Source organism: Hakea prostrata, chromosome 7, assembly GCF_041222555.1.
Source record: "Hakea prostrata isolate BN-2017 chromosome 7, UWA_Hpros_2, whole genome shotgun sequence".
In the NCBI taxonomy this organism is placed as follows: domain Eukaryota; kingdom Viridiplantae; phylum Streptophyta; class Magnoliopsida; order Proteales; family Proteaceae; genus Hakea; species Hakea prostrata.
In genome coordinates this window covers 13,079,327-13,090,757 of record NC_142606.1, presented here as the reverse complement: position 1 = coordinate 13,090,757, position 11,431 = coordinate 13,079,327, and the positions used below count along the sequence as shown (strand labels likewise).

General features: G+C 38.5%; 1 protein-coding gene across 1 annotated transcript; it reads right to left on the bottom strand.

The window, feature by feature from the left end:
* Positions 1-95: 95 nt before the first annotated feature.
* On the bottom strand, positions 96-10,654 carry LOC149009898 (ABC transporter C family member 5-like). Its single transcript, XM_089161291.1, has 12 exons — positions 10,238-10,654; positions 7,737-10,033; positions 7,299-7,619; positions 7,097-7,183; positions 5,126-5,803; positions 4,832-4,996; positions 3,577-3,871; positions 3,078-3,292; positions 1,523-1,828; positions 1,371-1,434; positions 964-1,203; positions 96-730 (listed from the first exon to the last, which is right to left on the bottom strand). The coding sequence occupies exons 2-12, from the start codon at positions 9,831-9,833 to the stop codon at positions 612-614; spliced, it is 4,587 nt and encodes a 1,528-aa protein (XP_089017417.1). The 5' UTR covers positions 9,834-10,033; positions 10,238-10,654; the 3' UTR covers positions 96-611.
* Positions 10,655-11,431: the final 777 nt, after the last annotated feature.

The window sequence follows — 11,431 nt, the reverse complement described above, 5'->3', positions numbered from 1 at the left end:
ACATGACCACAGTTTCTCAGACCGCGTGTATGGAAATAGGGTTTCGAAACTTTCCGTTTGGATTAGGGGATGACACTTCTATTGCCTTCAACACGAACCTCTCTGATGCATGTAACAGGCAAATGGAGAATCCTGCTCCATATTAGCTTGGCTTCAGGAAGAATAACAGTTGTTATGCATAATTTGATCAAAGTTAATGCAGAAAGAACAATTTACAGATCAGGGAGGGAGGGAGATAAGAGAGATCTGCAAAGTCATTAGGATGAATATCACCGAAAGACACCAAACTGCTCGATGAAAAAATGACCAGCTTATTTCTTCTGTGCTGGTACAATTATTGAGAATGACCCTCAGACAGCAATTTCATTTTCTTTTATACACAAGACTAGACCAACCATACAACAGATTTCCCCATACTGCAACGAGGAATGGAAACACAATACACGTTTCTTTATGAGATGAGGTGGTTACACAACAGAAAATTGCACTGTTTCCTCCATTCTTGACGGCTGAATGCTGAATTTGGCTGACCATTGACCATTGCCGATGGTCCATCCTAGAGTCATATCTGCTTTAGTCAACTTTTCTTCAAGGTGGTATGGAGAATCATATTAAAGTCCAAAATCAGACATGCCGCTTGATCTTGTAGAATACTCATAAACCAGCTTCAGAAACATAGAGGACTTGTTCTCTAATAGTCTCATAGGAGTATCAAATTCTGCAACTTGACCTGCCAAAACATCCATCGCCCGACCCATCAGTATTTCACACAAATTTCAAGATACATAATAACTAGCAATAATAGCCAGAGTAAAGCTGCATCACAATAAAAGAATCAATAAAGAGTCTTAATAAAATACAGAGGGATAAGCATCTCCACTTTCTGTTATGGAATGTGCAAAGCTTCCCTAAGATTTTTTTTGGTCTTTTACATTGAACAAGTTCAGACACAAATACACTTACCGTCGCTAAGAACCAAAACCAGATCACTGTCAATAACAGTAGGTAATCGATGTGCTATAGTGCAAACAGTGCAGTCACTGAACTCTGTTCTGATAATCTTCTGTATGAGGTTATCGGTAGCTGTGTCAACGGAGGCTGTTGCCTCATCAAGCACCAGAATACGTGCCTGCTTCAGCAAAGCTCGGCCCAGTGAAACAAGTTGCCACTGCCCAACACTCCAGTTATCTCCATTCTCTAACACTGCAATTTAGACAAATTATTGAAGATTGTTCAGTCCAAACAGACCCTAAAAGATATTTGAGATACTGCTACACATGTATTCCCGACTTTGAATCTTCAATGATGTACCATTACCATTGTAAGTTTTATCAATAGAGGCTATACATTTAAATTTGCATGAAACTTACCCGGAGTGTCAAGTTTTTGCTCCTTTTGGCGGATTACATCTCCAAGTTGAGACTTGTCGAGGGCCTGAGAGAATATGACATGACTCAATTGAGATTAAATTTTACATTGGCATCTCAATGACGAGAGAGAATGTTGAGGGTGCAGCTTTTACCTCCCAGATTTCTTGATCAGAGTGCTCTTCAAGGGGATCCAGGTTGCCCCTTATGGTCCCCTCAAACAATGTTGGATCCTGTGGGATGATACTTAGACGACCACGCAGGTCATGGAGGCCGATTGTTGAAATATCAATACCATCTATAATTATTCTTCCACCTTCAGGTTCAACCAATCTGAATAAAGCCTGGATCAAAGTAGATTTGCCACTTCCAGTACGACCCACAATCCCAATCCTCTTTCCACCAGGAAATGTGCAGCTTATATTACGAAGGACCACTGGAAGATTCTCCTTGTAGCGGACCTTTACGAACATAACAGTCAGCGGAAATGAACTAAAATTCAGGAGGAACAAACTATCCCCCTAGTAGAACTAAAAGAAGCACATAATTGAAAAGTAGATTGAAATTACCAAAGTCCAAACTAAGGTGGAGCTTGTCGGGGTTGGGCATTTCTTATATTCTGCCACTCCACATTATTATTACTGGACTGGTTTTTGTAATTAGGCCAGTTTTGGGTCCTGTACGTATATGGAGGTAAAATTGTACCCATGTAGGATTTAGGGTTTTAGGGTTTTTGTTTTTAATATTCTGTTTAAATGTAGAAAATGCTAGCACAGGCAAAGAGAGATCACCTTGTGACATGAAGAGTGGCATAGACAGTTCTCTATTTTGGCTTAGTGAAAAATCTTTGGATCTCTTGGGTGGATGTAGGCATTCATGCCAAAATGCATTAACTTCCAATGGTTTTGTGTGATTGTTTGCTTGAATTACTCCCCAGGAATGTTATACCTAATTTTATAACTTTATTCCTTGATTAGACTTACAATGCTATAGGAAACTCCCACTTCAGCTTGCATATGGGATGCTTCCTTGTCTACAATTTTTTATCCGTTACACCTTACTTAATATTGAAAGATCTGCCCTAGTTTGGTTCAGTCTTTAGATTTGACTGGAAAAGGCTACACCATAACCCATGAATTAATTGATTGAATGTATTAGAGGTAGTATGAGAAACTGAAAAAGAGGTCAGGCAAATATAAGATCAACGTTTTGGTAAAGTATCCAGAAAGGGGTAATGAGATATCTGCATGGAGCTCAATGAACTCTTGAAATAGCTGAAGCTAACTTGAGTAGAGCTGAAGGAGAGAAAACAATAGAGGAGAACTTAGCTCTCAGCCAAGCTAGGAAGCTAGTAGAGGCTATCTCTATAATTCCGTAATTAATTGGAATGCACAAACAATTAAAACCCTAAATATATATATATATATATATATATATATATATATATATATATATATATATATATATATATATATATATATATATATATATATATATATATATATATATATGAATCCCGTTCCTATTTTCTATCTGCATTGACCTTGTGACATAAGATATCCTTGTGTGAATGGTAATTGAAAGATCCATCTAATTGTTCTTTACCAATGTAACATAAAAATTCTTTAGCAGATCTCTTGCACCCTAAGTCAAATCTCCACACCTTACACTGTAATTGAAACGCATAAGAAAGAGGAACTGACCACATACCGTCAGATCAATCAATTCAATGGTACCATTTTCTGGCCAGGATGATGGAGGACGAGAATTCTCAATAATAGTTGGAGCTTCACTTGGGATTTGACAGTACTGATGGATACGCTCAAGCGATATAATTTTATTTTCAAGCTTGCAGAAGCTTAGTATCCAGCGTGCTAATCGTGCATTCAAATTTAGGCCATATGTAACAGCAAGACCAGCCATACCTAGACAGAGAAAGAAGCAATTATCATTGAATGAAGTGGCACTTCCCTAAAAGAATCCTGCCTTCAATTGGAAGTAGCATGATCTTCAACCATGTCTCACTCTAAAAAAGATTTTGTTCGCTTGATGTTCTTGTGGCAGTTTCTACCAGATAAAACACCGAAATAACTAATGGTGGGAGAAACTTTCAGTACAACTAAAGAGAAAACGAAGTTTCAAATGGCAAATTTTGCAGCAAAATCATGAGTAAGAAGATGTAATACTAAGAAGAGTGAAAATTACATACTTGGATCAATGCTTCCATGTGGAAAGCTCACGAGTAGGATCATGCAAAATGCAAATACAAAAGTCGATAATAGTTCCATGCGAAAGCAGAGCCACTCAATAGCAGCGAGGCTGCAGAAGAAGGGGCGAGCAAAACAATCAAGAAGATAAAGATTCCTCTTCATGAACCGCTTTTCTTGCCCAAAGCCTCTAATTGTAGGTGCTCCAGCAATCGACTCCCCAAAGAGATTGATGATTGGAGATTTCTGGATGCTAACTATGCGAACAAGTTCTCTTGATGAAGCCATGTAGTATTTCTACATCCACAAGCCACAAGCCACAAGCAATAACCATGGTTTTCAAAATTAGCATTAGAATTCCATCACATGCAGACCAGGTAGTATGTATATTAGAGATTTAAGTATGTTCATAATGCTCCAAAAACCAACTCCAATGGTCCAACCATCACTGCTCCTTTAACCAGTCAAGCACATTCCTTTATTTATATCAGAATCAAGTTAAGTTGACAATCAATCTCAGTATATATTTTCAATCAACTTATAGTTATTATATCATTATTTTTAGAATTAATTGAAATTTAAAATTTTTCATATGGGTTCATAAATTAAAACTGCTAGACTCTTAGAGGGTCATCGAGCTGATAGAAAGCACTATGTAATGGACATCCAAGTGTCTCCACTCCCCAATAGAAGGAAGTAAAGGGATACTCTAGATCAGCAAATTTTCAACTTCTTTTGGAGGGTGGGAGAAGATAACAGCCAGACTTTTTTTGTAGGGTGGAGAAGATAACAGCCAGCCAGGAGGTTCAAACTTGAGGCCAACTGGTGAGCATGGACTTTAAAAGCACTCCAGCTCACCAGCTGCATTAGGCAGTAGTACTTTAGATTAGCAATGTTGCGCCTCTACAAACCAGAAATCCTGATCAATGTTCAAATACCATATTGGTGGGCATAGAGGGCCAAGAGGATGATAAAATAGGGTACTATCATTCTTAAGAAAATGAAACAAGTAAGGGGAAAATGCAGCATGTTGAATCAGCCGACCTGGCTTGGTGCCATGTTCTAGTGCTTCACGCATTACAAAGATTGTGCAAGGTCCATATTGACTAACATGGATCAAAGCAGCTAATAAGAGTAGAAGTTCAGAGTTACAGCTATGGTGTATAAGTTGGCCACATTCAGCTTCTCAGTAGATTTGTAAATCTTTATGATTTAGGATAAGATTTAGATATCAGGAGAAGAGAAAAAAACAATTACCTGCATCCATAAGCATGCAATGGCCATGGGGACAACTAGAAGCAAGACTTGCCAGGTAACTTTCGTCATTACACCAACTATTCCAAGAAGTTGTATTGTTGTTGATGCAAATCCACCAAGTCTGAAAGGAATATCAAGATCCAAAACACTTTGATCTACAGACACCTGGTAGTTCATAACTATACATGAAGAGATAATGTGAAAGAAAGGGGACAAAGAAGTACCATTCTATGTCTTGTTCTAATTTTTTAAAGGGTTCTAAGTAGAATAGTTTTTACACAGTAAAATACTTACACGGTTCAAGATCCTTCCAGCTGGGGTAGAATCAAAGAAAGATATTGGTGCCCGAAAGACACTTCTAAGCATCTCTATGAAAAACTTTTGTGCAGCTGCTAGACCGAATGTAGCTACCAGAACAGCTCTAACAAATATACACCATGAGCTCCCAAAAGCAAGGGCCATATAAACCAGAAGAAGAACCATACTGGTAGTCTTAGGAAGGTCCCCTTTAGTCTGAGGATTTGCCCAAGCCATCCACCAGCTGCTGGCGATCTGAAGTACTTGAAATAATGTTTGTGCAAGAATAATAAGTGGGATCAATAAGCCTTTGTAAGCTGCAGCCATATATGACAAGTACACCCTCATGTTAACTTTTCCCCTTTCACGTTCCTCTTCCTGAACAAGCTGTTTATTCCTTGAGCGTTTTGTTTTCTTTTTTTCCTTAATAGCTTTCTGCTCTGATGTTGACTCATTTTCAGCTACATCTCTTGCTAAGTTGTTCTTACTTTTTTCAGTTGTACCACATTCTTCTTTAAACATAACATTCCCATCCGATTCATCCGATGAGTGTACAGGAAAATCGAGAGCTTCAATTGCTTCATGATGAGCTGAAACTAAGTTGTTGAAATCAGTTCCAGCATGCAAAAGGTCTTCATATTTTCCAGCTTGTATGATGTGGCCCTCCTTAAGGACCTGCACATATTATGGTCCAAAAGAATTATTGGATGTGACTTAAACATGATAGCTCTTAACCCATATATGTTATCCTATGTAACACTGTCCAAAAAAGCCAGCAGTCAATATGTGCTATTTTAAGTAAAACTGTCCACAAGAGCCACTCTTTTGAAAGCATGAGTTCGGAAGAAATTTAGCAGAAGAAAAATATAAAGTGCAGGATGAATCTCAGAAGTTCATACACACAAGTCAACCAGTACATGACAGTAAACTGATTCTCTGCATTGCTGGGTTCAAGGGGTTTATAAAAATTGAGAGAACAAGACACACCAACCCACACATTTGATGTTGATAAAACTATGCTCAATGTATGTGCACTGTGGTGAACCAGTCACACCAGTGTAGTGAAGCAAGTGGTAATCAAGGTGGTTAACACTTTCAGGGAGAGAATGATGCCCTACTACGAGCCATAGGTTGTGATGCCTATTGGTCAATATCATTCCCTTCTACTTTTCTCCATTCTCTTTGGTGTTTTCTTCTCTGGTATATGCTGTTCCAGCAGATTTCCAGCAACCGAATGCCTACAATGGAAACCCTTGGTAACTTCTAACCATCCCACTTGTTCTATCTAAATTTCTAATGGTGTTATTAAGTGATTTCCTATTCTGTCAGTTTCTTCTGAGTACTTTATGTCTGCTACCAACTGTTAAACAGCAACAAAACTTAAAACTTCAGCATCAAGAGATTCCACAAATCTGACTATCAGTTTGGGCTAATTTGAGTTTTGTTCATCTGATGGTTGGTTTGTGAGTGATTTAATTTTTCAGACTAACTATTTTTCTGTTTCTGTGACTTTCTATGTTCTGTCTCTGTCAACTTCCCATCATCCAACCATTAATTAATCTTCATAGTTTTACCACTTAAGTACCCCCATATTTATCTTTGTAGGGTTCGTCGTTTTGGAGTTCTATTATCTACTTAGTCAAAAGTTTTGTTGTGTTTTGAACTAGTGCTATTCTTTCCTACCATTTTGTTAGAGTTGATCTGTTTCAGCATATAGACCTCACATAGAATCAAAATATCAGTATTTTTGTCAAATCCTGTTTGAAATTTCAGCCCTTGAGGTCTATCAAAAATCTACACTTTACCATTTTTCTTTTCACTCTGCATCTCAGAAAGAGATATATCAACAGAAGTTGACTTGAGCATATGATGTAAAGCCTCAGAAACCATAACTTTACTTCACATTCCAGAAAGAAACACATAAATACAACATAAAAATAAAGAAAGAAAGAAACAGAGTATCCATACTAATATCAGATCTGCAGCTGGCAGAAACTCGACTTGATGAGTCACAAAAACCACAGTCTTACTTGCCAACGCCGTTAGTATGTACTCCTGCAACATGATGTTTCATGTTTTGTTATTATAATAATAATAACTAAGATATATTCATGATTTAAGGTATATCACAAGGTACAAATACAAGGGGGTTCAGCGTCTACCCTACTACCTTAAACAATTCTGATCCTGTGTGTGCATCTACTGCACTGAAGGGGTCATCAAGCAAATAAACATCTGCATCTTGGTATAATGCCCTTGCAAGCTGCACTCTTTGCTTTTGGCCCCCACTTAGATTGATGCCTCTATCACCAATGATGGTCTGGTCTCCATGTGAAAAGAGCTCCAAATCCTTTTTCAATGAACAAGCATGAAGGACATTCTTGTACCTGGCTTTGTCCATGGCGCTGCCAAAAAGAATATTTTCCTCTATGTTTCCTGATTGTATCCAGGCTGATTGAGAGACATAAGCCACAGACCCACATATTCTGACCTGATCATTAAAAGATGCTTTACATGGTTAAAATCAGTGAGAAAAATGAAAGTCTCCCATAAAGCTAACAGAGACAAAACAGTGAAATGTGACTAGTCGTTTGATCAAGGAACTTACAACGCCAGAAATTTTCGGTATCTCTCCAAGGATGCAAGAAAGGAAGCTTGATTTTCCAGAACCAACACTGCCACAAACAGCCACACGCATACCTTTCTCAACTCTCAACTGTATCCCAGACAATGTTGGCCTTGAGGAGGAAGGGTCCCAGCAAAATTCACCATCTTTAATTTCAACTGCAATGTTTGTGAAGCTTCTAGCGAGAACAATGGTAGCATCTTCCTGCAACTCTTCCTCCTGCAAGAATCCAGAAATGCGATCAAGAGAAACCTTTGTTTGTGCCATCATTGAGACCAAGTCCGGGAAATTTCTTAAAGGTTCTTGGAGGATCCTGAAGGTAGCCAGAGATGAAAGAACACTTCCTGCCGTAAGCTGACCACCCAACAGTACAGAAGTACCAAAAGTGACAACTGCAACAAATATAGGGGAGCCCCAAAAGATGAATGTAATGAAAGCTTGGGAGTAGAGAACCTTCCGAAGCCACTTGAATTCCACATGCCTCATTTCCTCCAGCTTCAATCGGTATCTGTCCTCCCAAGCTTGCAACTTGAGAACCCTCATGTTCCTCAGACACTCAGAGGTCGTCCTCATCCTTTCATCCTTGGCAGTCATCAAGTTGTCCTGATACTCTTCTTGCATTTTAGCAAGAGGAACAGTAACAGCAATGGAGATAATAGTGGCAACCAGCGTCGCAACAGAGGCTAAACCAACATTCTTATATAGAATAGCTAAAGCAAGAATTATCTGCAAGGGAAGGATCCATATGTCATGGAGGTACCATGAGTAATCCCCTACCCTCTGCACATCAACTGCCATATAGTTTACAATCTCTCCACTGGTGTGGCTTTGCCTGGATGTGCTTGAGAGCCTCAGTCCCTTCCGATACACCATAGCTGTAAGAGCCGACCTCACGTGCATGCCCAATATGTCTACCCCAAGATACCATTGCCTGGTTGTAATGGTCTCAATTAGCTTAGCTGTGAAAAAGATTGCTGCCAAAACATAACCTTCATTATGGAAAGTCTGGATTCCACCCAAGTAGTCCACAAAGTAGCTGATCAGATAAGGACCCACAAATGAGACAATAGTATTCAGACCAGCAAAAACGCCATTAAAGACTGCTTCCTTCCAGAACGACTTGAAAATTGCCCAAGCTAATGAAGGGTGCTTAGAGGGATTCTCTTGCTTCAGTTTCTCCCAGTTTGAGTTCAAAACCTTATAATTAGCCTTGGCTCTATCTTTTGGTGCCAGAAGAGGGATATCCTTGAGCTCAAGTGGCCGTTTTGCACCAATGGACAGAAGAGGGTTCAACCAAGAGAGTGTCAGTAGGCTTAACAACCCAGCATCATTATAAGGGGTCACCTTAAGGCACCCAACTTCTTCTTCTTCAAGTGGCAGCAATGGCTCACGAAGACTGGGGTTTCCATGTCTCTGTATTCCCGTGCCACCTCTAACGGCAACAACACAGAGGAAAGCCAGGGCCGGTGTGGCAGCAAAGTTGGCCACAACATGTGAATTCAAGAACTTTAGGCCATGTATCAATAATCCTCTACAATCAACATACAAAGTACAAACACAGAGGATAAAAGACACAAACCACCAAATCCTTATCAACGAGGGAAATTTCTCCAAAGCCTTAAACTTACAGCAGAAGGCCGAAAAGCTCAACACAAACCAAGCTAAAGCTTGAGCAGCAGGCAAGTAAAGATGGAACCCATCACTGCTCTTCGCATTTGCTCTGTCTCGAATGAAACCGACTCCATCAAACCCTAACAACAAAACTTGCAGAAACAAAACATAGAAACAGCAGAAAACGGAACCTTTGAAACCCATGCCAATCTCCACATTGTAGGTTCCATCGTCACTCTGAGGATCGATAGGAACTGAATTCGCATTCAATGGGTTCTCCTTAACGACACGAACCCGGCCGACACAAGCGACTACCCGTCTAAATGATGCTAAGAAGAGAAAGAAAAGAAAAAGAACCAAATGAATCGAAATTGAAACGCGTTCCAAGATGGGCAAATGCTGAAACAAGCCCAGAAATGTATATAACACCGGAGAAGAAAGCCTGTTGAGATTAACGGGGAAACCCATTGCAAGTAGTGACTCTTCTGTGGTAACGAAATCTGAAAACTGCGTGTCGGTGTAGTGGTGAATGGTTTAAGCAGCAAGAACTGAAACCTCTAAATCTTCCGACGAGCATTTCAACATCTAGTGATGATGTTTGCAATCCAGTGCACATAAATGGCCACAAGTCACAGGGTAGGAAACAAATCGTTACCTGGGACGATTATCTGCAGACACATACCATACGGAAACAAAACCAAATTCATCAATAAAACCAAAAAACAAGAGAGACGAAAGAAAATTCGGCGTCTCTATCCATTGCTCAAAGTTATCTTTAACGCATACAACAGACCCAGAAGAAGACAGGAAAAAAACTACACCAAACTCTGGAACAGACCCTGAAAAAGAGAAAAAATCCAAAAAAACCATACCTGAATTCGCGTAGATTGAGAATGCAGTTAAACAAGTTTATCAGAAGAACACCACAAGGTATCCCAGACAAATTTGCAAACCAAAACCCAGAAGAAGAAAATCGTGTACTCTTATCTCTCTTAAAAGCTGTGCCTTCTTTCTTCTGAGAAAATATTTCTAAATCCTTGCTTCCGTGCAACTTACAAACTCTAACCAAGAAAAGCTTCTTGCATGGGTGATGTTTTTAAATGCAGATTTCCCCTTTATGGGTTTTTCCTGGTTGTTCCCAATCTGAATGGTGGTTGTTCCCAATCTGAATGGGCCCGTATCAATCTGTACTAAATAATTTTATTCTGAATTATTCTGAAATTTGTAACTAAAAGTAGTTTTAAAATGTCAATATAATCAAATTGTTGAACATGATGAAATGAGCAGATTGTTTTGAAGAACAAAACCTGTCAAATGGTTTTATCTCTAACTTAAAAGGAAAAATTTAGAAAAATACTAAATAGATGAGCTGTTGTGGGCAGTGTTTACTGTTTTTTTCTTGGTATGGTTTAAAGTGGGGTGGTGGACCGTGTGGACTCTGATGATAGTGTGACTGTGTGATTGTGATACTGTGATTGCGATGGTAAATTTATGTCCTTTTCTTGAAGTCTTTGTTTATTCTTAATAATATATGTAAAAAAAAGCTTTGTTTATTAAAAAAAATTCTCTGTTTCAAACTTAATGAAGAAATCTCATCTTCATTCCATGATGGCTTTCTATAGTACTTTAGAAAGTGATGCATCACCTCCATTCTCCTTTCTCTACTGTCACCCTTTATCTGTTTTTTATATTCAATCACTTTAAGTAGGTATTTTTAATTTACATTACTAAAATAGCTATTGCTCATATATTTAAATGAATAATTAACTTGATTTATGAGAATATTTAAGTGAATAATTAACTTGATTTATGAGAAAATTCTAATCATAATGTTAGAAAATATATTTTTAGGTCAATCAATTGACCTCTATTTTATGGATGTCAATCTTGTGCCAGTTTATAAAAATCGACTTGAACTGGTCTAATAAATATCAGACCACATCGAACTTGACTATTAAAACGAGTAAGTTTACAAACTTAGCAGCTAAGTCCAGTTTCTCTATTTAGCCTAATGACTCAACTTTCTAACTTGATTACAAGATTTGTTTTAATTAAATAATAATAAT